The following is a 27,793-nucleotide window of genomic DNA, read 5'->3' as shown; positions in this document are numbered from 1 at the left end:
CCGGTGTCGGGTCTCACCCCCTCCCCGTCCCCCGGTGTCGGGTCTCACCCCCTCCCCTCCCCGTCCCCCGGTGTCGGGTCTCACCCCCTCCCCGTCCCCCGGTGTCGGGTCTCACCCCCTCCCCGTCCCCCGGTGTCGGGTCTCACCCCCTCCCCGTCCCCCGGTGTCGGGTCTCACCCCCTCCCCGTCCCCCGGTGTCGGGTCTCACCCCCTCCCCGTCCCCCGGTGTCGGGTCTCACCCCCTCCCCGTCCCCCGGTGTCGGGTCTCACCCCCTCCCCGTCCCCCGGTGTCGGGTCTCGCCCCCTCCCCGTCCCCCGGTGTCGGGTCTCGCCCCCTCCCCGTCCCCCGGTGTCGGGTCTCGCCCCCTCCCCGTCCCCCGGTGTCGGGTCTCGCCCCCTCCCCGTCCCCCGGTGTCGGGTCTCGCCCCCTCCCCGTCCCCCGGTGTCGGGTCTCGCCCCCTCCCCGTCCCCCGGTGTCGGGTCTCGCCCCCTCCCCGTCCCCCGGTGTCGGGTCTCGCCCCCTCCCCGTCCCCCGGTGTCGGGTCTCGCCCCCTCCCCGTCCCCCGGTGTCGGGTCTCGCCCCCTCCCCGTCCCCCGGTGTCGGGTCTCGCCCCCTCCCCGGCCCCCGGTGTCGGGTCTCGCCCCCTCCCCGGCCCCCGGTGTCGGGTCTCGTACCCTCCCCGTCCCCTCCCCGGCCCCCGGTGTCGGGTCTCGTCCCCTCCCCGTCCCCCGGTGTCGGGTCTCTCCCCGTCCCCCGGTGTCGGGTCTCTCCCCGTCCCCCGGTGTCGGGTCTCTCCCCGTCCCCCGGTGTCGGGTCTCTCCCCGTCCCCCGGTGTCGGGTCTCGCCCCCTCCCCGTCCCCCGGTGTCGGGTCTCGCCCCCTCCCCGTCCCCCGGTGTCGGGTCTCGCCCCCTCCCCGTCCCCCGGTGTCGGGTCTCGCCCCCTCCCCGTCCCCCGGTGTCGGGTCTCGCCCCCTCCCCGTCCCCCGGTGTCGGGTCTCGCCCCCTCCCCGTCCCCCGGTGTCGGTCTCGCCCCCTCCCCGTCCCCCGGTGTCGGGTCTCGCCCCCTCCCCGTCCCCCGGTGTCGGGTCTCTCCCCGTCCCCCGGTGTCGGGTCTCTCCCCGTCCCCCGGTGTCGGGTCTCTCCCCGTCCCCCGGTGTCGGGTCTCACCCCCTCCCCTCCCCGTCCCCCGGTGTCGGGTCTCACCCCCTCCCCTCCCCGTCCCCCGGTGTCGGGTCTCACCCCCTCCCCTCCCCGTCCCCCGGTGTCGGGTCTCACCCCCTCCCCTCCCCGTCCCCCGGTGTCGGGTCTCACCCCGTCCCCTCCCCGTCCCCCGGTGTCGGGTCTCAACCCCTCCCCTCCCCGTCCCCCGGTGTCGGGTCTCAACCCCTCCCCTCCCCGTCCCCCGGTGTCGGGTCTCACCCCCTCCCCTCCCCGTCCCCCGGTGTCGGGTCTCACCCCCTCCCCGTCCCCCGGTGTCGGGTCTCACCCCCTCCCCGTCCCCCGGTGTCGGGTCTCACCCCCTCCCCGTCCCCCGGTGTCGGGTCTCACCCCCTCCCCGTCCCCCGGTGTCGGGTCTCACCCCCTCCCCGTCCCCCGGTGTCGGGTCTCACCCCCTCCCCGTCCCCCGGTGTCGGGTCTCACCCCCTCCCCGTCCCCCGGTGTCGGGTCTCACCCCCTCCCCGTCCCCCGGTGTCGGGTCTCACCCCCTCCCCGTCCCCCGGTGTCGGGTCTCACCCCCTCCCCGGCCCCCGGTGTCGGGTCTCGCCCCTCCCCTCCCGGGCGTCGGCCCCCTGCCCCTCCCGGGCGTCGGCCCCCTGCCCCTCCCGGGCCTCGGCCCCCTGCCCCTCCCGGGCCTCGGCCCCCTGCCCCTCCCGGGCCTCGGCCCCCTGTCCCTCCCGGGCCTCGGCCCCCTGCCCCTCCCGGGCCTCGGGCCCCTGCCCCTCCCGGGCCTCGGGCCCCTGCCCCTCGGGCCCCTGCCCCTCCCGGGCCTCGGGCCCCTGCCCCTCCCGGGCCTCGGGCCCCTGCCCCTCCCGGGCCTCGGGCCCCTGCCCCTCCCGGGCCTCGGGCCCCTGCCCCTCCCGGGCCTCGGGCCCCTGCCCCTCCCGGGCCTCGGGCCCCTGCCCCTCCCGGGCCTCGGGCCCCTGCCCCTCCCGGGCCTCGGGCCCCTGCCCCTCCCGGGCCTCGGGCCCCTGCCCCTCCCGGGCCTCGGGCCCCTGCCCCTCCCGGGCCTCGGGCCCCTGCCCCTCCCGGGCCTCGGGCCCCTGCCCCTCCCGGGCCTCGGGCCCCTGCCCCTCCCGGGCCTCGGGCCCCTGCCCCTCCCGGGCCTCGGGCCCCTGCCCCTCCCGGGCCTCGGGCCCCTGCCCCTCCCGGGCCTCGGGCCCCTGCCCCTCCCGGGCCTCGGGCCCCTGCCCCTCCCGGGCCTCGGGCCCCTGCCCCTCCCGGGCCTCGGGCCCCTGCCCCTCCCGGGCCTCGGGCCCCTGCCCCTCCCGGGCCTCGGGCCCCTGCCCCTCCCGGGCCTCGGGCCCCTGCCCCTCCCGGGCCTCGGGCCCCTGCCCCTCCCGGGCCTCGGGCCCCTGCCCCTCCCGGGCCTCGGGCCCCTGCCCCTCCCGGGCCTCGGGCCCCTGCCCCTCCCGGGCCTCGGGCCCCTGCCCCTCCCGGGCCTCGGGCCCCTGCCCCTCCCGGGCCTCGGGCCCCTGCCCCTCCCGGGCCTCGGGCCCCTGCCCCTCCCGGGCCTCGGGCCCCTGCCCCTCCCGGGCCTCGGGCCCCTGCCCCTCCCGGGCCTCGGGCCCCTGCCCCTCCCGGGCCTCGGGCCCCTGCCCCTCCCGGGCCTCGGGCCCCTGCCCCTCCCGGGCCTCGCCCCGCCGCCGGGTCCCTCGTGGCTGAGTTCTCCCTGGGAAAAGCCTATGGCCGCTGTCACTTGTTGATTTTCAACCTTGGTGCAGATTTTCTGGGGTCCAACCGTCCCTCCCCTGCGTCTATACTGAGCATCGCGTGGTAAATCGGTGGCGCCGGAGAATACTGCCCACTGTGGCTCAGCCAGCGTTCTCCCTCATCCTTTCGTAGCACTAAGGGTCAGCATTCGCCACACTTATTGCAAGCTCGGCCTCCATAGTTTGGGTGTATGTCGAAAGGCTCATTGATTCACTATAATGTACTGCATTCTTGTAATCTAACATTGAATTCGGATACACCTTGGTTGTAGAGTGTAGTGTGTTTACACAAAAAGAAACTAGGGGAGAAGTAATTAGTTCTAACATTGGTGTTCAAGTTGAGATTGGTTGGCTCTCTTTCCCCTTTTTTGAAATTTGCCTGAAAAATTGTGGAAGGTTTTGATGATGAGAGTTTATTTCTTGTCAAAGAATAATATCCAAAGTCTTCCATTAAAATCATAATGAATTTGTGAAGAATTTGAAAACATTTTCAAAATATTCACCCTTTTGGCTGACACTGCTATATGCAACTGTTTGGTTGTCCATTGCATTCTCCTTCCTACTTTAATCCTTATTAAAACCATCTTGGTACATGTTCTCAAATCCATCTTGTTTAGTTGTTACTTTGAGGGTGGAGGGAGTGTTGTAATCTGGTTGCAAAGGATGAGGGAGCCTCTTGGCTGACAATACTCACAATTATACCATGTTTTTCTTCCGCAAGAACATCTTTGCCACACCTACTTCCTCATTTCAGATATGCAGGTATTTTCTCAAGGGGTTTTTTACTTTGCCCCCCTCTCTGCATTTTGAGTTGATGAGAAAATTCACCTTTGACTTAATTGCCCACATTGGGAGGTAAACAACATCTCTCAAGTTAATGTTTCTCTTTGGTGGAGGCAATTATTTTCCACCAATGATTCTATTCTTTGAAACTGAATCAGACTGTTTGGAAACTTATTTGCAAAATTGGCCCAAATCACTTTATCCTTGTCTTTCTTAACTCTAAGCCCACATTTCCATCTAGCATTTGACTCGGCAAAAATTTGTCTTTGCTGGCAGATCACCATATGGAAGACAGTTCTACTCTAGTCATTTCAGAATTCTGCAACTGCACTCCATAAACTTTGCAGACTGATTGAGCAACAGCTTGATTTTAAAATCTGTCAGAACCCATTGTGTCTACAAATATCAAACATTTAATTTATCCTATATTAATTCAGTTTTTAATTCCTTCTGGTGAGACCTTATAGAGTATTGTGAACAGTTTTGTAGTCCTCATTTAAATAAGGATGTGGCGACATTGGAGAGGGTTCAGAGGAGATTCACTAGGATGATTCTGGGATTGAAAGGGTTATCACGAGTGTTTGACAGCTCTTGGTCTGTATGTATTGGAATTTTGGAGAACGGTGGGGGGGGGGGGTAGAGAATCTCATTGAAACTTATTGAATATTGAAAGGGAGAGTAGGATGAGGGCATAACCAGGATTGAAGGGCATTCACTTAGAGATGCGAAAGGATTTCTTCAGCTCGATAGTAGTGAATCTGGAATTTATTGCCATGGGTGGTTGTGGAGGCCAGGTCATTGAGTCAATTTGATAGGTTGAGATTGATAGCCTCTGGTTAGCCAGGGCATCAAAGGTCATGGGGAAAATGGATTAGCTCGTGTTGGTGGGACAGACTTGAAAGGGTGAATAACCTATTTCTGCTCTTAAGTCTTATAATTTCTTTGATTCCTCCACTGCAGTCATCCACTCATTACAGTGGCTTATTAATGTACCACCTTGGACATGGCATTTGAGAAGAAACTGGAGCATCTCTGGGAAGGCCATGTGCTAACAGTGAGAATGTGCAAAAATGAGATCCTGATTGAACATGGTGGTCCCTGTTCTAATTCTGCTACCCAGATTCATACTTTTAAATCTCCACCTTAATCTCAATCACATGAGTGATCACTAGCACTGTCACCATTGGTGTGATAGGTTATCCTTCAATTCTGCACTTTGAAGTTAAACCCTCCTACTTTGGCTTATTTTTAGATGCCTTGATGTCATCTTTTTGGATGGACCTCAAGAAGCCAATCTTTGTGTAGGATTTTTATTTATAGTTTGTATTGGTGTAAATGATAAAGCTTTTGTAAAATGATTTAAGAGGAAGTTGAAAGAGGGAGGAATAAGCTGTTATTAATAATGATGTAGACTGGTTGGGCCTGTTTCTAATCGGTGTAAATGTTACGTGGGTGGAGCATTCTGGGTGTTTATTACCATCTTGTGAAATTAATTGCCTTTACTCATTGCATTAATTTGGTTAATGCTATTTTCTTCATCTGCTTTGGGGTGGGAAGCACTGTTGCATGGTTTTTCCTGTGGTTGATCTAGATTATGTGAAAGAGCTAATTCATGAAAAAAGTATTTCAAGTGGCAACTTGGTTTGGCTGATGCACCTGAGTTCTAAAGGACCTTGCTGCTATTCCTGATGATATCTGCAGTCATTGTAAATATAGGACTTTTTGAATTCTTCAGTTTTTTGAGGTTTGCAATGACATTTTAAAGTTCAGGTTAGTTAGTACCTGTAGCCCAATTTAATAAGCTCAAGTTTGTACTAAATCTTGACGATTTACTCAAAAGGAAATTTTCCTTCTACTTCTGTGTGTAAGAATAGTGGGGTGTGTATTAATACACTATTTATTTATATTATTTAAATATATATATTTTATATTTATATATACACACACACACACCTATTCAGAATCTGCCCTGCTGTATTTGTTTGCTTGGGCATAGATTGCTGCCTATTTAACCAATTGAGTTTTGGGGAAACATTTCTAAAATTAATTAGAAATTTGCTTATTTGGAAATTTGTAATGTAACTTGAATATTGGAAGCTTATTTTTATTTTTCAGCAACAAAGGTTCTTGGAACAGTAAAGTGGTTCAATGTTCGAAATGGCTATGGATTCATCAACAGGTCAGTCTTGTGTATTTTTATTCTAGACTTTCACTGATGGAGCTGCTTCATTAAAATCTAACTTGTTTAGCAATGTTGAATTATGCAATTATGGAGGTGTAAATGGGGATAGAAATTATTTCAGATGAGTATTAATTTGTTACAAATATATGAAGTATAACTCTTTTTGCTTTGTAGGAATGATACAAAGGAAGATGTATTTGTACATCAGGTGAGTGTATATTCTAAGAAATGCATGCACGCTGCAAGTCCCTGTGCCCACATCTGGAATCATAGCAAATCCTGGGCACCGGTGCTTCTGTACCAAGAAGATCTTATTAATGGTAAATATTGAATATAATTGGTATTTGTGGAAGAAATAGGTTAAATTAAACTTTTTGTAAAATTTATTTAAATGTTTGGATTATGTTTTCAGTTATCTGAAACACTCAGAACTGGATGTGTATCGGTTAACTGCATTCCCTGACGGCACCCCACTGCTGTCGCTGAACCTGCCCAGGAGCCTGAGGTTCCTGCTGTAAACCCAGACACTTTCCACCGCCATTGCCGATTCTGCCTGGGAGCCAGAGGCTCTTGCCACTGTTGTCAATCCCTGACACCTCCCCACTGCCTGGGAGGCAGAGGTCCCCACTCCTCCTCTTCCTCCTCCCCACCACACCCCAGTTCAACATTGCCACTGAAAGAGCCTGTTACTGTGCTGTATATCTTTTAAAAAAAAAACCCACAATTTTGTGAGCTTCAAATGACAATCCAGGTAGATCACATTGGTTTGAGGGGTGGGGAGAAGGGGAGAGATACCCAGTGAATATCTCTGCTGCTCTTGGGTTCCTGTAGATTAATCTCTGATCCAATGCTCAAAAGCAACTGGCCAGGACACTCAATAGAGCACCTGCATAAAGTTGACTGGTTGATGTCCTGTATCCTTGCCCGATTATCTTCTAAAGAAGTGTAGTCGATGTTGCACTTTCCTGACAAGTGAGGAGATGTTTGTGTCCAGGATCAGTCGTAACTTGGGTGGTCTCTGAGGAGCCTGATGCTCCTCTTTCTCCACTACTGAGCGATTAATGTGCAGTGGATGACAGTCAACTCTGGCCTCCCTGAAGTCTGCAGTCATCTCCTTTGTCTTGATTCTAGTTGTTGTTCATACACCATTTCACAAAATTTTGATGAGGCCAACTACTGTCATGTCATCTGCAAAGCTGATGATTATTCGAGCTGGATCCGTCATGGGTCAATAGTGTGAAGAGGCTTCTGTGCACATAGACTTGAGTTGTCTCCGTGCTTAGCATGACTGGGCTCGATGTTCTGCAGCCGATCGGAGCGGACTATGGTCTTTCTGTCAGGAAGTCGAGAATCCAGTTACAGAGTGGTGTTGAGGACCAACCTCTGGGAAATGATTGTGTTAAATGCCAAAATGAAGTTGAACAGTAGCCTTGCATTTGATGTGTTGTTCTCCAGTTGGGTCATCACAGAGAGGGGGGGGGGGGGACACACAAGATATCAGTGGAGTTGTTCTGTCTGTAGGCAAATTGTAATGGGTCTGGTGTCTGGGAGGAGTGCTTTGATTTGTTCCATCACCAGACGCTCAGAGCATTTCATAATAGTTGAAGCCACTGGGCACTAGCTTGATACTCGATGGTGATGGTCTTGAAGTCCATGGTATTCTGCAGTGACACGTTGAATATGTGTGCAAAGACCTCTGTCAGTTGGTCTGTCCAGTCCTTCAGTACCCATCCAGGTATGTTGTCTGGTCCTGCTCCCTTGTTTGGGTTCACCTTGGATATGATGCCATTCGCCTCTGCTGTGGCTATGCAGATGGCCTGTTCATTGGGAGACATGGAATTTTCTTCAGGAATCAGACTGTTCCTGTTGTACCTTGCATAAAAGATGTTCTGTCACTTCAAAAGGGAGGCGGTGTTGTCTTTGATTCAAAAGGTTGTCTTGTGGTCTGTTAGCTTCATAAGATCTTGGTATCTGAAAGTTCATCCCATTAAGTGCTTTTTGATGTGTAGTTGGAACTGAATGTAAGGATTCTTAACAGTGTGTAAGAACCAAGGAATTGGAGTCCAAATCTCTCAAGGTAGCGTAGAAGGCTTATGCTCTGCTGCTCTTCAGAAATTGGGGGATTGAGTTCAAGAGTCGTGAGGTAATAATGTTGCAGATCTATAAAACTCTGGTTTGACCACACTTTGTTGGTTCTGGTTGCCACATTACAGAAAGGATGTGGAAATTGTGGAGAAGGCTCAAAGCAGATTTAGTAGGATGTGGCCTGGATTTGGAGAGTGACAAAGAAGGATGAGAGGGGACTTAATAATAGATGTCTATAAGATTAAGAAAGATGTATAGGATGGACAGCCAGCACCTTTTCACTGGGGTGAGAGTAGCAATCATCAGAGGACAAGGTGAGGAGAGGAAAGTTGATAAGTGAGATGTCAGGGGCAAGGTTTTTTTTTACAGAGTAGTGGGTGCTTGGAATTTATTGCCAGGGATGTGGGGGAAGCTGGTACAACAGGGACATTTAAGACTCTTAGATGGAAGTTATGGGCTTTGGTGTAGGAAAATGTTATTGTTGAATGGGTTTACATAGGTCAGCACAACATTGAGGGCTGAAGGGGCAACACTGTGCTGTAATGTTATATAATATGGTGGACAGGCTATTTAACTTTACTACTATATCAACTTTTCAAAGCAATTCATTTCATCGGGTTTCTTGGAGGTTTTCTCGGCTGTCCTCCCCAATATTTCAACTGCAGGAAAGATTTAGAGAGATTCAACTGACATGTCTGGTTTTGTAACACTAGCAATTTTCAGAGCATTCCCAACATCTGACCTGGTTTTAGTTGTCATTGGATCAGGCATGTACATTTTCCACGTTTTTAAAATGATTTTGGTGTTTTTCACCACTTTGCCAGCACTGTACCCACTACAGCTGTGACTGGCCGTCCGATTCCTTGTTTACTGCTGCTACATTCCTCGTCATTGTTTAGATCGATGACACATGAATGGCGTGCCGTGAGGGATGTGGGCTCTGCATCTGCAGGTGAACCTGCGCAATCCCGGCTTCAGGGCTGGAACATGGGAGCACAGATGGTGGTCACCTGTTATCAGCCTCCCAAGTAGCAGTAGTAGTTGTTCTGTTCAGGTAACTACAGCATTTCAAGGCTGTCCTAACTGAAATTCAAGCTGCAATGGTTTGAGGAGGAAATCTTGAGCTGGGGAGCTGGCCTGTGTATGGATGGTGTAGTAAGGGCCTGTTGGTGAGGGAGATGATGGCTGTCCCTTGGAAGGAGCCTTCAGAAGATTGGGAAGAGAAGGCAGAATCCACTGCCACTGGGTGCTGGAACAGCCTGGGGATTGGGAGCAGGTTGGGAAGGGGTGCTGTTTGGCAAACTAGGTTGGGCCTGGAAGGGGCTTGGAATCTTGGTACAGATGGTAGTCTTTCTGATATACTGTGCTCACAGTTTTTTTTAAATTTTTGAAAATGACTACCTTTTTTTAATGGCTTGAAACTGGTAATTTTGTATGTACGTTTTAAAAATTTCCAAATGAGGGGGTGCTGCCCCCCCCCCAACCCCTTACAAGGAGCGCTGCACCCCTTTGACCCCCCCCCCCCCCATTGTATACCTCGCACAACCGCTTGGCTCTTGTCCTTTTACTTCACTCACATGTCTGTTGCATTTGGTGGGTGGTAAAGTTTTTTGATCAACGTCAAGATTGTTATGAAAGGGGTCAGTTGATGTCATTTTGAGCATTTGTGGAACAATTATGCTGTACTGCATAATACTTTTTTTGTTACTTTCAATTAAGAGCTTATTTAAGGGATAACCTTGGACCAACTATGTTTTTACCTAGTTGTACTGAGTAGAACTTCTTATTAGGAGAGGAATTGTTAAAAAAATTTACTTCTATGATGTATTTGTTTTTACAAGGAGGAACTCCCAAACAAGGTCTTCCTAGCTCTAGACAGAGATGGGAAACAGATTTTAAATATTGCAATTGATCAACAAATATGGGAAGATTTATACAAGAATCGTATTACTAATACTATTAATGTCAGATATAGATTAGTCCAATATATTTTTACATCAGCTATATCTTGCACAGAAATTGAACAGACTGAATCTGATATCATTTCAGTGTTTTAGGTGTGGTGTAGATGTAGGATCTTTCTTACATTCAACTTGGTCTTCTCCAATATAAGCAATTTTTGGACAGATTTACAGAATATTTTGGAACAAGTTACAGGAATTGTCCTTCTGCAAAGTCATGATTTATTTTTATTAGGAAATATTGAAGGTACAAGACCTAAATTAAAATTATCTGTTTATCAATTGGAATTTATTAAATTAGTAGTTGTTAGGAAATGCATTGCAGTTACTTGGAAATCTGATACACCTTTGGGTATGCTAAGGTGACATGCAGAAATTCAAAGTTGGGGAAAAATTGCATCTAATTTGTAAAATAAGTATCGTATGTTTTTGAAAATTTGGACCTGTACACTCAAATAATGGGATTACAATTATAATGATATCCTTCCAATTCATCTGGACCTCAAGACTCTCCTGAATGGTTATGAAGAATTGAGATATGGTACTGGGTGACCTTTCTATGCAATCCAAAAACTTTTTCTTTTTATATACATAGAATTATAGCATGTTTATTATTTTTCTGGAGGGGGAGGTTGGGAGGGAGGGAGTTTTGGGATAGGGGTGAAAACCATGTATGTAACTTTATTTTGGTTCTTTTGAAATGTATTATTATTAATTATACATATATTGAAAAATTTAAAATAAAATATTTTAAATACCCTGGCTATCACAATTTAAAAAATTTTTTTAGACAAACAGCATGGTAACTGGCCCATGAGACTGTGCTTCCCAATTTACACACCAGTTGCCTGCACCACTAGTAGGTTTTGAATGGTGGGAGGAAACCAGAGCTGCCAGAGAAAACCCATGCAGACATGAAAATGTACAAATTCCTTCCAGATAGCATGAGATCTGAACCTTGGTCCGTCCTGATCGCTGGCACTGTAAAGGCATTGTGTCAACTGTACTGCCTTATGATAGTGCAGTCTTGGCAATGTTATGCCTTTGAATGTTCACAGAAGGTAGTTTGATTTTTGGAAGATGGTCATGAGATGCCACTTGCATGGTGTAGATATTACGAGGTATTTATTTGTCCATGTCTGAATATTGACCAGGCTTTGCTACAAGTGGTCATGGCCTTTGGTTCCAAGAAAATAGCAAATATCATGTCCTTATCAGTGAACAAGTCTATGTGATGAATCAGCTGTAAATAGTTTGAACTAGCTTTAAAGAACATTATATTGCTGTCCAGGTTTGAGATAATGACCACTGCATTCTCATGCAAAATTTGACTCTAGGAAATGAAGTAAGTTTATTTACCTTTGGATTCTTAATCCATTTTCAGACTATCAAATATTAGTTTTGGTATTGATAAAACTCAAAAGTGAGCATTAATTATATTTTTTGCACTAAAATTCTTTTAACACCTTTCATTCTTTTGAGCACTAGAATTAATTTCTGTTTTGTGGACAGGATGTAACTGGGCATATTTTACCAAAGTGTTGGCTAGATGCTGGTGGTGTAACTGAACAGCTCAGCTAATTCTGTTAGTTTTAGGGAAGAGCAAGGAGAGGCCTAAAGTTGAGGTTCTGGATTGGAAAAGAGCAAATTTCGAAGGAATAAGAAGGGATTTGGGGAGTATTGAGTGCGACAGGATATTTTCAGGTAAGGATGTTAATGAAAAATGGAGGATATTCAAAAAAGAAATTTTGAGGGTACAGAGTAGTTATGTCCCAGTGTGGATTAAAAGGAAAGGCTGGAAGTCATAGGGAGGCTTGGTTTTTGAGGAATATTGGAAATTTGGTTAGGAGTAAAAGGGAGGTGTTCAAGAGGTATAAAGAGCAGGGAGCTGAGAAGTTGAAGGAGGAAGACAAGCGGTGTAGAAGGAATCGTAAGAAAGAAATTAGAAAGGCCAAAAAAAGGCATGAAGAGGCTTTAGCTGACAGAGTAAAAATAAATTCAAAGGGTTTTTTTAGGCTGAGTGAGAAGTCTGAGGAAATGGGGGAAATTTTGAATGATTTCTTTGCCTTGGTATTCACTAGGGAAAAAATGTTGAACCAGTTGAAGTAAAGAAAAATAGTGGGGAGGTATGAAGCATATAAGGATAACCGAGGAGGTAGTGATAGCTGTGTTAAAAAAAGGTGGATAGATCTCCCGGACCGGACAAAATATTCCCTAGGACACTCAGGGAGGCTAGTGGACAGTTAGTGGGGCCATTAACAGAGATATTTAGGATGTCACTGGCCACAGGGGTGGTACCAAAGGATTGGAGGGTGGCTCATGTGGTTCCTCTGTTTAAGAAAGGGTCCAAATGCAAACCTGGGAATTATAGGCCTGTAAGTCTGACGTCTGTGGTGGGCAAGTTGATGGAAAGTGTTCTGAGGGATGCTATTTACAAATTTTTGGAGGTACAGGGATTGATAGGGAGTAATCAGCATGGTTTTGTCAGGGGTAGATCATGCTTGACAAACCTGATTGAGTTCTTCGAGGGGGTTACAAAAAAGGTTGATGAAGGGAAAGCTGTGGCTGTTGTCTATTTGGACTTTAGTAAAGGTTTTGACAAAGTTCCCCACAGGAGGTTAGGAAAAAAGGTGGAGGCATTAGGTATAAATAAGGAGGTAGTGAAATGGATTCAGCAGTGGTTGGATGGGAGGTGTCAGAGAGTAGTGGTAGAAAATTGTTTGTCCAATTGGAGGCCAGTGACTAGTGGAGTTCCTCAGGGTTCGGTCCTGGGTCCACTATCTATGTCTATTATTCTGGGGCCACAAGTTGCAAGAATTTATGCAAAGGGGAAAGGAGCCCTTGACTGAACCACATCCGCATATATATTTGCGGATGACACAAAGATTGGTGGTGTTGTGGACAGTGAGGTAGATTACCGTAGATTAAAAGGTGATTTAGGAAGGCTGGAGGTGTGGGCTGAGAAATGGCTGATGGAATTTAATACAGATAAATGTGAGGTGCTACATTTTGGAAAGGCAAATTTAAATAGGTCATATACATTGAATGGTAGACAATTGAGGAGTGCAGAGCAACAAAGGGATTTAGGAGTTATGGTAAATAGTGCCCTCAAGGCTGATACTCAGGTAGATGGTGTGGTGAAGAAGGCATTTGGAATGTTGGCCTTCATAAATCGGAGTATTGAATTCAAGAGTAAGGAGGTTATGATCAAATTGTACAAGGCATTGGTGAGGCCAAATTTGGAGTACTGTGTACAGTTTTGGTCACCAAATTATAGGAAAGATATAAACAAAATAGAGAGAGTGCAGAGAAGGTTCACGAGAATGCTGACAGGATTTCAGGGTCTGAGTTACAGGGAAAGGTTGTGCAGACTGGGGCTTTTTTCTCTGGAGCGTAGAAGATTGAGAGGGGACTTGATAGAGGTGTTTAAGATTTTAAAAGGGACAGACAGAGTAAATGTGGATAGGCTTTTTCAATTAAGAAAGGGGGAGATTCAAACTAGAGGACATGGTTTAAGATTGAAGGGGGAAATTATAAGGGGAACATGAGGGGAAATTTCTTTACGCAGAGGGTGGTGGGGATGTGGAATGAGCTTCCGGCAAATGTGGTCGAGGCGGGATCATTGGTTATATTTAAGGAAAGACTGGATCGTTACATGGATAGGAGGGGACTAGAGGGGTATGGACCGGGTGCTGGTCAGTGGGACTAGGAGGGTGGGGATTTGCTACGGCATGGACTAGTAGGGCCGAACTGGCCTGTTCTGTGCTGTAAGTGGTTATATGGGAAATTCTGGAGACCAAGTTTTTAGCACTATAACTAATTTGTCTGGTTCTGCTGCCTTTTGCTCTACCACACTCAGCTCCTCTATATGTAGAATTGAATTGGCTGCAGATTACCTTCTCTGGTGGAGGGGCCTATACCAAAATTGAAATATTTTTTTAAAATGTGTGCATTTCATGTTGTGGGAATTTTTGCCAATCCTTTCACTCAATAAATGGATTAGGTCTCTTTCAGAAATTCATGCTGTTGGAAGTTTAGTTTGTTACAGATTCCTGATTGTGAATTCTGATTGTTGGGGGTGATAGAAAGGAGTACACTGGTTTGGTTTCCTGTCTTCAATTTTCTATTGATATTCCTCCTCCATTAGAATGTTGGTGTTTCCTGAAGTTTCATCCAGCAAAGCATTCTTGAGAACCGGTAACTTGTTTGGTCGTAATTCGGGGAACGGGGACTTAAGGCTGCCTCCGGGAACTTGGTGCACTGTACTTATACAAAATATGTGGCTTTGCCGTAGTTTTAATAAAGATTTAAAAATATTTTTGATCATATCTGCGGGTAGTTGTAACTTACATAGGTCAGAAGTTGAGGACTGCCTTTAGTTCAGTGTAAGTTGGTATCCTTGCTATCGAGTATGATGAGTGTTGTGGTTCAGTCAAGGGCTCCTTTCCCCTTTGCATAAATTCTTGCAACTTGTGGCCCCAGAATAATAGACTTAGATATTTTTTGACAAAAAATGGTTTTTATCTATCCACCATATTTTCCCTGATACCTTTACCAAACCCATGTTTGTTTAACTTTTCTAATTGACCTTGTGTAAACAACTTAATGAGAGGAGGAAAATTTGTGGTTTTCATACCCACTTTCAAGATATTTGTGTTCATTATGATTCCATATATTTTCTGTGGAGCGTTTTCACCAGGATGTTACGGTTAGGGATTGGAGCATTTAAATTGCACCAAGAGGAGTAGAGGAGGATGGTCTGACAAAGATGTATGAATTTAAGGGGGATAAACTGGGCAGGTAGTAAATATCTTTATTACATATTTTTGGAATGCTGACAAGTTGAGAGGTAGTACTTGTAGAGTTTTTCCCCAGTGGTTAGAATGTGGAATGTGTCTTTGGATTCCACTTGGATACAAAGTTTGAAGAATCAAGACAAGTAGTACTTGATTTTTAATACTTGCCAAGGTACAGAAAGTTTGAGTCCTTGTGTCAGTAGGATTAGTGTGGTTGGGCATGGGCTGAAGAGCCTGTTGGTGTGCTTTGTTACGAGTCCAGAGGGCTACAAACCCCAGCAGCAAAAGGAATTCACCAAGACAACAATTACTTAAACAAAATTTGCTTTTAATTTTCATTAAACATAAAAACAAGATCAAACTTTAACTTATTACTTTTAACAACATAACTTAACCCCCTTCTAATTCTAAGCACACATGTATGCAATGTATAACCATGTTCAGGAAAGTTCTTTGTTTCACAGTCCAATCATTTACTTCTCACTTTTCAAAGTTCTCTGGTATCAGGCAATTCTTGTACTGTGTACAGAATTTAGCATTTATGAATCTTCACCCAGCTCTGGTGTTTAAAGTTAAATTGTTACTGCTCAGGAAAGTTCTTGTTGGTTTCAGAAAGAGATTTGTTGCTTGTTCGACACACAAACTGATTTCTTCCAATCAATTACTTTAGTGTCTTGCTGAAGAAATTTACCCCATCATAACCTCTTCCAGGTCACCAGAGTTCCTCTTGTTTCCCTTATTTTAGGAGAAACATTTTAACCATCCATTTTCTCTTGTAAGGACTACAAGGGTTTTGAACAGGCTGAACTCAGAACCTGACTTCAAAATAGGGTCTTTCAACAAGCTTGCCATTCTGCAGCCTCAATTGCTACTGTCGGACTGACTTCTTTCTCTGAGAGAAGAATCCTGTTTGTTCTTTTCCCCTCTCTGCTTGTAGAAACCAAACGACTCTTCCAAGGTTCCAAACCCAATCCATTTTCACCTGCTTTTGAAGTTTTTTCCAAAGCAGTTCCATTGTCTAGCTTCAGCAAAGCTCTTGCATTTTAAAGATGTCTTTTGTGTTGGTCTGTTTGTAAAGTGACCTACACTAAAGCCCATAATCTCTCTTTTAAAGACCTATTTATTCATGACCTATAACAGCTATAACATGCTTCCTGATATTACTCCTGAAAGATGTTTGGTTGGAGATGAGAGTAATAAAAACAAACTTACTCTGAAGGGCTCAAGCCTGAAATGTTGGTTATGTACTTTTATTTTGCTACATAATTTAGTGTTTGTCCTGCTGACTTTCAGCAGCATTGCATTTTTACTTGCTCTATTTTGACCGACCCAATTGATTCTTAATACAAATTTCGGTGGAAATTTCATATTAAAGGATTTAGGGTTACAGATTATCCATTTTGTTCAGTTATGATGATGGCCAATGAAATTTGTCTGCATAAGCAATATTTATTATCTAATTGGCAGGAATTGTGTTTGAACAATGGTGGGGTAGGTGCATGCTTAGAGCACATTGCACTTCAATAAGACTAAAATGAAAATAATTGGAAGGGTATGTTTTAGTAGTTGAGATGGACAGATGAATTTGGCTCTTGATATGTATACATTTGAAGCTATTTTAATAGTTTCCTCTGCTTGGTTTCCATTGATCTTTGAATTTAAAAAAAATAATAAAATGCAAATTGTGTTCCAAAATAAAATTTTTCAAATGTGTTTGACTTGTCCTGTACCTGGTTTTTTGGTTTTATTCCAAAATGTTAAAAGCTCTTCAGTTGTGATAACAGACACAGCTACAGTTTCAATGGAAGAAATCAGGCTGTATAGGCAAATTGTCCTTTCTGTGAAAGTACTTTCTGTGAAAGTGGTAATCTCAAATTGCACAGGAATTGGGAGATGGTGCAATTATAATTGAAGTACTGTATAGCAATAAATGCACAACCAGAATTGCCTGCAGCTTCGCAAAATGAGGAATATAATACTGTGCTCTTATTTTTTTTTTTAAAAAAAACAATAATTTTTCTTAGTGCAAGTTTTGAGATCTCACAAGATTTTTTTTGAGGGCCACCTTTTTTCCAACATTGAGGATAGGGATGCCACATCATCCAGGGGTCAGTGGGATGTATGGATCCAATAAAATGAAAGGTATAATAAATTGCTAGGATGCTCATGAGGGCAAGATGTACAAGTTGTCATTGTTTTAGGAATTCATTGATAATGATTGTGTGTTTCTAGCAGCTATTTGATCAAGGTCATTTGGTCATACAGCATGGGATAGGCTCTTCCAATTTAACTCTAAATCCTTCCTGTCCATATCTTCCAAAAATCTTTTAAATCTTACAATCTTTTAGCTTCCTCTGGCAGCTCAGGCTGTCCTCTTAGTGAAAGGTTGTTCCTCTTGCTCTAGAACCATCTGTCCTGGGATAAAGATTGTGAGCATTCAATTAATCCATGTCTTTTGGGACTTTATAACCTCTACAAGCATCACCTCTCAGTCTCCTCTTCAGGGAATAAAAATTTCACCTTTTCAACCTCTCTATAACTTGAGCCTTACAACCCTGGCAACGACCTGGTGAACCTCCTCTGCTTCCAACTTGGTGATATCCTTCCTATAGCTGGACAACAATACTGTGGTCTCACCAATGCTTTGTACAGCTGTATCATGAAGTTCTAACCTTTCCACTCAGCATCCTGCCCCAATGAAGGCAAGCACGCCAAATGACGTCTTCAACACTGTGTCCACCTGAGCTGACATTTACACTGAAATATGCACCTGTACTCTACACATTTTCTGGGCCCTGCCATACACTAGGCAAGTCCTACCCTAGTTTGACTTGACCAAAGTGCAGCATTTCACTCTTAATCAGAGTTGAATTGCATTTGACATTCCTGGGTTAATCTTCCCAATTTATCTAGATCCTGTTACAAACTTTGTATCCCTCCTCACTGTCTACTACACCACCATCTTTGTCATCTGCAAATTTAATAATCACGTTAACTATCTAATGTAGATGGTCACAATAGTGGACCCAATACTGACCCCTGTTTTGGAATAAATCTTTAAATCAGGATTCAGTTTCCTGTTGAGGCTTCAAGTGGTAGTAATCTAAGTGGAATTTAAACCTTTTTTAATAAACTGCTGGAATTTTCAGCAATCTTGGAGCAAGGTGAAGTTTAATTGACTGAATATTTGGTAATAGATTGCACTTGGAATATGATGTCCATGAACTTGTCCAGCTATAGTAAGTTTGTATCTGTTGTCCATAGCTCTTTGATATTTGTTTAGAATATCTTACTGTTGAAAAAAAAAACTTAATTTTTCAAGAGTGAGACATTATAAAATTTCTCTTTTGTAGAAATGATAGAATTAATTGGTATTTGATCTGAAATATTAGCTCAGTTTGTTTTTCCACAGATGTTGATTGGCTTGAGTGTTTCCAACATTATCTCTTTATGATGGGGAATCTCTAGTTATCCCATATTCTTTCCTTGGTATTCTGCTCTTTCATCAGTTCATCCATTATTTTCAGTGCCTGATGGTTTCCATTTAAGCTAGAGTTCAATTTTAAATCTGTTTCAATGAACTTCTGAAATAACAGCTGCTTCAAGGCGAGACTCTTGCTCCAATGGCACTTGTGCATTCAGCTGCACAGAAGTCTCTTTAACCCCCCCCCCCCCCCGATACTTTTTGCAGCATGTTATCTATTCTTTGCTATTGGTTTTAATAAATTTGGTTTGAAATTGTTCCTATGAAAATGCCAGGGAACATTATTGCTGTGTGTGATGCTCCATTTGTTTGTTTAGACTTTATCCATATGAAAAAAAATCTTGGAAGTATGTTCTTTGCCCTGAAGTGTTTGTGATCGATAGCACTTGAGTGGTTAGACAAGGAGAATTGAATAGAAGATTATAATGATAAATTTGGATGAGTGAAGACTGGGATTTGACTAGAGCATGATTGTATGGAATGTATGTTGTGTATCTTTCTCCCTTAATTATCAAAGAATAACAGTGAAATAAAGAATTTTAAATCTGGACTCTTCACAGACTGCCATAAAGAAGAATAACCCACGGAAATACCTACGTAGTGTTGGAGATGGTGAAACTGTAGAATTCGACGTTGTGGAAGGTGAAAAGGTATTGAAAATACTGTAAGAGCTCAGCAGCTCTTATCCTTGTCACAAACTCTCATTCACAAGGTTTGGTTGCCACAAAATGTTGGATGTCCAAAAAATGTAAACTTACTTTATGCCACCTTCAACTAATTTTGTATTAATTTGTTTTGGCAGTAATTTCTTTTGGTTTAATAGTTGGATTTTAAAAGTTTAAAATTTGTGGACAAGTGCCTGTTTCTTTTTATTTTTCCATTCTCAGTGTTGATGTCCCTTTGTAGGGTGCAGAGGCAGCAAATGTAACTGGTCCCGGTGGAGTTCCAGTCCAAGGAAGCCGATATGCCGCGGACAGAAATCGTTACCGTCGCTACAACCCTCGCCGCCGAGGACCACCACGTAATGTAAGTACAAAAAGCTTTGCTCACCTGTTATAACTTTTTATTTATCACACTATGAACCATATCAACAAAAATATGTACAAATGTTTCTCATTAAATATACATAGTGACATTTTCCCTCTTCCCCCTTCCCACCCTCCTCCAAAACCAATAAATATTAAACATAAAATACAAGAAAACAGCATCTTCACACAAAAGAAAAACAAAAAGTAAAGTTGTGTCATCTACTTTTACACATTAAATCTGATCATGTTTATCGTCTTATCACTTTAGGAGATGGAGGTCTGAGGCTGGCATTTTCTGTCATATTTCATATATGGTTCCCAAATTTGTTCAAACAATGTATATTTGTCTTTTAAATTATTTGTAATTTTTCCCAATGGAATACACTTGTTCATTTCCATGTACCATTGTTGTATTTTCAGGCTCTCTTCCATTTTCCAGGTTGACATTATACACTTTTTTGCTACTGCTAGGGCTATCATAATGAATCTTTTTTGGGCTCTATCCAATTTGAGACCTAGTTCTTTACCTCTTATTATTTCAAAGAAAAATTTCTGGACTTTTTGGGTTTTTTTGTGATTTTGCTTAATATCTGATTTAGCTCTTCCCAAAAAGTATTCACTTTTGTGCATGCCCAAATTGCGTGTATTGTATTCCAGTTTCTTGTTTACAGTGAAAGCATCTATTCGATATTGTTGGGTCCCACTCTTTTAATTTCTGAGGGGTGATATATAGCCTGTACCTGTTATTACTTCTTAAGAATGGTTTACCCCATTGGATCCATGCCTGCTCTCAAAAGATTCCATCAGTCCCATTACCTGTACCTCTGCAACTTTTTTTCCACATTCTCCTTGTATCTTTGTAGGTTTCCTTCCCACATTATCAGCTAAGTGCTATATATTAAACTCGGGGTAGTTGGGTTTGCTGGGGTGGAATTGATGGAGTAAATAGGATTAGTGTAAATGGGTGCTTGATGGTCGGTTGTATAACCTTAGCGTCAACTTCCTTTGATTTTTTTTTTCCATGAACTTATTACCTATACAGTAATCAGTTAAGTCATGTATTTGGGAGGAAACTGGAGCATTGGGTAAGCCATGTGACTATAGAGATAATGTACTAATTATCAAAGGTCATCCATGTCCCTGGAGCTAACCCTTTCCCAAAGGCAATGTGCTTTCAATCCACCACTTGAAGGAAGGAAGATAGAAAATTGTCAAGAGCTGCAGTCGCTGAGTTTTCGATGCAAGGCTGATGTTCTGAATTTTTAATTCCATGTGTTTATATAAAATTGCAAGAATTTAGGACGTAAAGGTGTATCTGAGTTTTAAAAACTGAATGTTTCATGTTATCAGTATCAACAGAACATTGAAGGTGGAGAGAAAGGGGATGGTGCAGAGACAGCAACAGATGGGGAAAACCAAGAATATCAAAATCAACAACATCGCCCTCCCTACAGAAGACAACGTTACCCACCTTACTTTGTTCGTCGTCGCTATGGTCGCCGCCCACAATATAGCAACCAGCCTCAGGGAGAAATTACCGAGGTAGCAAAACCGACAATGTGGTTGATTGCTTTTGGAGTATAGATAATTCTGCATGGGGGACGGGGGGCATGGTGGGGTGGGGTGGATGCGGACATTGCATTCTTTAAAAACTGACCATATCAGGATTTGCCAGAATGTGAAACTGCATCATCTGCACATTTTTTAAAAAAAAATTAGAGTTCATAAAAATAGTTAATCATTTTACTTATCACTATTTTCAGAAATGTTTAAATCCATATCTTGGGTTTTTGTTAATGACTGGTCAATTTTGTAATAGTGTATTTCTGTTAACTGAACCCAACCTTTTTCTTTCCACCCACGTCCCACCTTAAGCAATCTCTTACTAATCACAGATCACCGATGGCATAGGGAAATACTTAAAGTGGTATGTGAGTAGAAAGAAAAAGGTTGAGAACCACTCTGCTATAACATGGGGTTTGCCAGTATTTACGATTTTTGGTCACTCACAGTAAAATCCCCATTATCCAGTACCTACAAGGATTGCGGATGTCAGACATGCAAATTTTCCGCTTAACTGAGACGTACTCTTAACTAATACACCTGCATTAAGAATACATGTTTTAAAAGATAAAAGACAGTGCAAAATGTAAAGTAATTTGAAAAAAAGATGTCTTTAATTTCACTTTAATCAGGTATTTCTGATAACTTACAAAATTTAAATTTTATTCCTTGTTGCCGGCACTGTAAGAGTGTTGTGCTAGTCGCAATGCTAACCATACCACTGTCATAATTAACCAGCTTCCCTGACAGCCTGACTCACCTCCACACCAGTGCCCCAGTCAGACCATCGGCGCACCTTCCTTTATGTTCGAATCCAATATGCGAGTGCTGTAACAGTGTTGCGCTAGCCTAATCACGCTGCCATCATAATTACCAAATATTTTGGTGTATAAATCAACTGGCTTACAAGTCAATTCCATTTTTCAGCCTCATTTTAAGGTTTCTATGGTATATCCAGCGTACAAGTCAACCCCAATTTTTTGGATGCCTTGAGTTGGCCCATTGGCCAGCGTATATGTCAAACACCCCCCCCCCCCCTCCTCCCCATAGATCATGCAGATTGATCTGCTGGGCGATGGCTGGAGGTGATTGTTATCACAGAGGGCCCATCGACACAATGCAACTCGTGATAAAAGTATGAAGCGAGTTCTAAGTTGAAAGTGTTAGAAATGGCCAAGAAAACCAACAACTGCAGTGCTGCAAGAAAATTTAATGTGAATGAGAAATTGGTAAGAGATTGGAGGAAGAAAGAGGAGACTTGAAGAAAAATACCAAAAAGATAAATGTTAGTTGAGAAAAGGAATCACTCGTTGGCCAGAGTTGGAAAATCGCCTAGAATGGGTACGTGATTGGGCAAGATTGCTACGAGGACACCTGAAATAAAATGAGAACATTTGCACTTCAGTGGGCCAAGTTCCATGCAGACACTGGTGATCATTTTGAGGCAAAAGTAGACTGGTGCAACCATTTCTTGAACAGGAAAAATCTAGTATTACACCAGAAAAAAACAAATTGCACAGAAACTACCAAAAGATCTTGATCATAAAATTGTAAGTTTTCACCAGTTTATTATATGGAACCAGCAGAAACCCGTTTCTATTGCCAAATATTGGAAACGTGGACAAAACCCCCATGAATTTTGACATGATAAGCAATTGAACAGTGGAATGGAAAGGTCTGAAAACTGTGCAAACCAGAAGTACAGGCCATGAAAGGACCAGGTTTACCATGGTGTTATTGAGCATGGCCGACAGGATGAAGTTGAGACCTAGGGTAACCTTTAAACTCAAAATTAAACAAAATGAAATTCCCTGTAGGTATTTTTGTACATTTTCATGAAAATGGTGTAAAACTATGGATAGACCATGCGTGGAACGGGGTTTGCACAAAGAACGAGTTTGATGTTTTGTAGCCACTTAACTGAGAAGATTAAAAGTAGATTAGCACTACATAATACTTACATGGCGGTTATCCCAGGTGGTTTGACGTCATTATTGCAACCTCTCGATATCTGCTTGAACAAGCCATTTAAAGACCGTGTGCATGAGGAATGGAAAACATGGATGTAGAGTGCAGAAAAGTAGTTTACGAAAGGCAGGTCAATGAGTGTTGCCTCACTTGATGCGCTGTGCAACTTCATGCTTAAGGCATGGGACAAAGTTAAAGACTGATAGAATTGTTCAAAGAGTGTGGATTCTCTTGTGTAATTGATGGCACTGAAGATTTATTGTGGATCATGGATGACGAAGATGAAACCGCCTAATCAGATACCCATATGCTTCAGACAACGATAGTGATTTTTGAAGGGTTCTAAATATGTTTTCAGGCCATGATAACAATTTTGAAGGGTTCTAATTGTGCCATTGTTTTCAATAAAAATCTCAATGAAAATTTGTCGTAGTTGGGATTTTTGGTTTTTCATGGATTGACGTTCACTGGATCAGCGCAGATTTGGTTTTTGAGCTGAATTTAAGGTCTCAAAAGTAGATTCATTGTATAAGTTGACCCCAAATTTTTGAGAGATTTTTTAAGTTTCACAAATTGATTTGTATGCCAAAATAAAAGGTAACCTCCCCTCCCAAGTTTTATGATAAAACCTTAATAATATGCTAATAAAGATAAAGACCCTTACTGGGCAGGAATAGGGAGACACTTTGGGAGAATTGTCCCAAATCATCCTGGGTGCCACCATTTTATTTATAAGCATACAAATTTTTGCAGGATTTGTATCTGAAAGCTATAACAAAGCACTAACTTTGAATATGAGAAATGGAATTAAATTTTTTTGAAATTGCAAAAACAGTGGTTGAGCAGAATCTGAGAAAAAGAACATGGCATTTCAAGTCATAAATGTAGAATTTTGGTCTGAAATGCAACTTTTTTCCCATTGAGTCTCTCGACCCACTGGGTCGCTTGACCCGGATTGTACAGCTTCAGGTTCCAGTACCTGCAGTCGCCTCTGATTCTTGCACCATTCTGTGGCTGCATTTTATTTGTCTGAAGTTAGAGAATATAATTGTGACTGAAGAAAAACAAGGAAACTTGACCGAGTGTCTTTTTTAATTAAGGGTGGTGAAATAAATGAAAACCAGGTTGCTGGGGAAGAAGGTAAACCTAATCGAGGACAAAATCGTTTTAGGGGCTACCGTCCACGCTACCGCAGGTATGCTGCAATAAAAGCAGGCCAAATGCTAGCCTTGCTGAGCATTTTGTGCTGCTGTTGAACTACTTTCTTGTTGGCATTCAAAGAATTGATTGGTAATTATGTTTATATGCTATGACATAGAGTTAGTAGCAGTTCTGTTGTATACACACCTTCTCTCCCTCCCTTCCCCTCTAGATTAGGCAGGATGGATTATCAAAATGATTACAGCCAAACATCCAGTAGGTCACTTTGTTATGAAATTACAGGATGAGTTGGCATTCCTTAATCCTGCTGATAAACTTGCTGATACATTTTCAACTGCAGTAAAAAATTAGCAATTAATTTGTTGATTATAGAGGACCTCCTCGCCAACGTCCACCGAGGGAGGGAAGTAGTGAAGAAGATAAAGAAAATCAAGGGGATGGCCAACAAGATCAGCAGGCTCATGCCAGACGATTTCGCCGAAACTACAACTACAGACGTCGTCGACCACAGAATCCTAAACCAAAAGATGGCGAGGAGGTAAGACTATTAAATCATGCACTCTTTTTTAAATAAAGTTCCTTATCTTAAAATTGGGATGTCAAGAATTATTGGAAGAAAACTAGTCTCTCATGGCTCGACTATGAAAACAGCTTCTGCTATTGTTACTTCTCCTTTTGACTTTTCCAGTCCTCGGGCCAGCCACTTGTGTGGTAGCTTCTTGCAATTGGGAGTTGATTTTATAACTCCAGTGTCTAAAATCCTGGATTGCACCAGGGTCCATCTATCCATTTCACCTTCTCTCACCAGCCTATGGGGATTGGGTCTAGTATCAAAAGCCCTTTAAGTTTTGTTTCTTGTTCCTTTTTCTCCGTATGCCTGACATCCATTTGTATGCCCTCAACCTTCCTGACCCCTTCCTCTTCTATTTTGTAATTCATCCAAAGTTTGTTCTGCAATGATTTCAGTATAGAATACAATTCTAAATGACCAATGTGACTGTGGTTTTGTGGGATTTGACCATTTTCTGCTGTATGATGACTGGTTCACTTTGAGTCTTTATTCATAGCTTATTGCTTTGTTGTGTAAAATTGATACCAGAGAGCACTCTAAAGATCCAAGTTTGGTCTATTGTTTGTCAGTTTTAGTAAATACCTTTTCATTTGGGCCACTTCTATTTCAGAACAAAGCACCCGAAACACCAGCTGAGAACACCTCTGCTCCAGAGACCGAGCAGGGCAATGCTGAGTAACACCAGCCCAGCATTTCTACCATCAACTAAGTAAGTATTTGTGAATTAAGAATATTTCTCCAGAATGCATTAAGAATTTTATTTTTGGCCAGTTCATTGCACACTATTTTACAGAACAGTATATCAGCAAAATGGAATTGGGAGTTTTTCCAACTGACAAACATGAACTGACAGTGCTGTGGCTGTCCATTTTAGTTTGCCTTTATGGTCACAGTTGGGAGAATCTATCTGTAAATTAGTTACCTTACAGATTTTAGGTTGTACTTCAACATATTAAATACTGTGGGGTTTGTCCTTGTCATTTAATGCAGAAAGATCCATGTATCCAATTTTAGGGGGATGTACTTCACTTTGCCTTTCTGTCCCCTTTTTCAGTTATTGGAGATTCTATCTTGTAAAATAATTAGATAGGAAAAAAGATAGGAGGGATCTATTGGAAACTGGACATTAAGCAAATACCATCTTGTTGGAGTCCCCAGGCAGAATATTGGGTGTTCCTCCAATTTCCAGGTTGCCTCTGGCAGTGCGTGCACCACAGGAAGACATGTGGGAATGGGGTGTGGAATTGAAATGGCCACTGGGAGATCACTATTGCAGCAGACAGAGTGAAGGTACTCAAAACAGTCGACCAGTTTCCATCCAATTATGCCCCTCATTTGTAAACTATTGATGGTACTGATTAAAAAGGTCTTGGGCTGTGTCAGCTGTTCATTTGGCTAGGTGGAATATAATTCCAGCAATTAACAGGTGATTCCTTCGGTGGGAGATCTAATGGTAGGGCATGCACCATGTTAATGCTGGAGGAAGTTTTGGGGAAACATGGGGCCATTGGTGTACAAATGCAAAGCACTGCCTGATGGGATAGTGAAGAAATTGTGCAGGATGTTTTCCTTCATCCAAGGTATAGAATACAAGAGCATGAATCTCAATGTGCAGCTTTATGCCACACCTAGAGAATTACGTGAGGTTCTGGTTTCTGCACTTGAAGACTGTAATTGAACTGGAGAGAGTACAGAAAAGTTTTGCCAGCATGTTGCCTGGAATGGGAGTTGTAAGGAGAGACTTGATTTTCAGAGCTTGTTTTCCAAGGCTCAGGGTAGATCTGAGAGTTAAATGGCTGGGCATAGGATGGATAGTGGAAATTTCACTGTAAAAGCATTGTACAAAATCAGATTGCATAGGCTAAATGAGTTCAAGGGATCAGAGAACTTTTTAAAACTCCAGTGGTGGTTGCAGTCTGGAGAACCCCTGAGGTGGTGAAGCCGACTACGTGAACAGGCACTAACATCTCTAATGCATAGAAGCTGCTGGGTCAAGTAATGGTAAATGGTAGTAATAATAGATGGATACTTAATCAGATAAAATGGTTGAAGGGCCTGTCCCAAGCAAATATTCACGCATTTTTCTACTAAACTTCTCTAGTATCGGCTTCATTGTGATAAATCATCCATTACTGCGATTGTAAATTCTGCAGGAAACACATATGTTAGCCTATTTGGAACATGAGTAATATCAGAGCCACTTAACATTCAAATACATTGAGCTTATGAAGGCAACTTTGCTTTGAATAGTCTGATCTTGAAAGACTGGTGTGTAATATTTCTTCTCACATTTTTGTTAATCATGACTGAATTAATCTGCCTTTGTCTTGCAGTTTTATCATCAAATGGAAGACCATCAAAGTCAAATTCCAGCAATAATAACAAAAGTGAACTTTCGACTGTAATGAAGATCTGCAGTGCTTGCATACAGTTGACCAGATACCAGAACGATTCACACAGTAAACCTATGCACCATGGTTTCTTAACCTTTCCTGAAACAGCTTTTTGGAACTGGCTTAAAACAGATTTTTGTAGATGGTCTATTTTCCTTTTTACTTCAAATGGTTTTTAAGCTTATTTGATATCTGGTCAATTTGAATTTTTGAAATACCAGTTTTTAATTTGTAAGCATTGTACACCTGAACTTTAAGTACAACCGGGCATCTAATAAAAGTCCGAAAGAACACCACTTATTCTCTTTTTTGTGATCTGTAGTAGGCCTTTAAATTTCATGGAATAGATGTGGATAAAATTAAGTTTTGCAGGAATAAGGTATTGATCATACCTGTTTTCAGCTTGCAATATATAGAATTGTCCATGTAGATAAGTTTACCACCCAGCTGTTAAGGCAAATCTTGCCTGATGATTTAAGCAAGTGCCTGCAGAAGGGAGCAGAGTAGGGAAGTCTACTTTTGTTTGGCAGGTAATTACATCTGTAGGCATAAAGCCTGTTTCTGCCACCTGGAGTGACTGCTCCGGAAATTAGCTGTTGTTTGGTTGGAAGAGTACATCAAGGGACTATTTCTATAAATTCAGAAGAATTCAAAAAATTGAGTTTTAATGAAAGATGTTTTAATCTGAGGAGCTGTCAGCATTGTTAGACATGTTAAGGGTGACTGACAGCTGGTCAATTTATCAACTTTAAACAGAAGTTCAGAAAATTATTTGACCACTTTCTTGCTTAAAAACAGCACAATCTTGGAACAAGATGTAATGAGTGGAAGTTGATTACACAGTAGATTGTTTTGTGGGCTGCAGAAAAGTCTCCAGGAATGAATGA

At 43.6% G+C, this 27,793-nt stretch overlaps 1 protein-coding gene across 1 annotated transcript in view; it reads left to right on the top strand.

Moving 5' to 3' along the window:
• The window catches only part of ybx1 (Y box binding protein 1), a 31,582-nt gene extending 4,380 nt beyond the window's left edge, over positions 1-27,202 (top strand). The window contains 9 exon segments of the mRNA XM_069918324.1: positions 5,830-5,893; positions 6,071-6,104; positions 18,783-18,872; positions 19,129-19,248; positions 20,601-20,792; positions 23,882-23,976; positions 24,315-24,480; positions 25,124-25,222; positions 26,847-27,202. Of these exon segments, the coding sequence (XP_069774425.1) occupies positions 5,830-5,893; positions 6,071-6,104; positions 18,783-18,872; positions 19,129-19,248; positions 20,601-20,792; positions 23,882-23,976; positions 24,315-24,480; positions 25,124-25,192 (830 nt within the window). The 3' untranslated portion in view covers positions 25,193-25,222; positions 26,847-27,202.
• Positions 27,203-27,793: the final 591 nt, after the last annotated feature.

This window comes from Narcine bancroftii, chromosome 2 (assembly GCF_036971445.1).
Source record: "Narcine bancroftii isolate sNarBan1 chromosome 2, sNarBan1.hap1, whole genome shotgun sequence".
Lineage (NCBI taxonomy): Eukaryota > Metazoa > Chordata > Chondrichthyes > Torpediniformes > Narcinidae > Narcine > Narcine bancroftii.
Note: the sequence above shows the minus strand (reverse complement) of the source record. Positions and strands in the feature narration are given on the sequence as shown.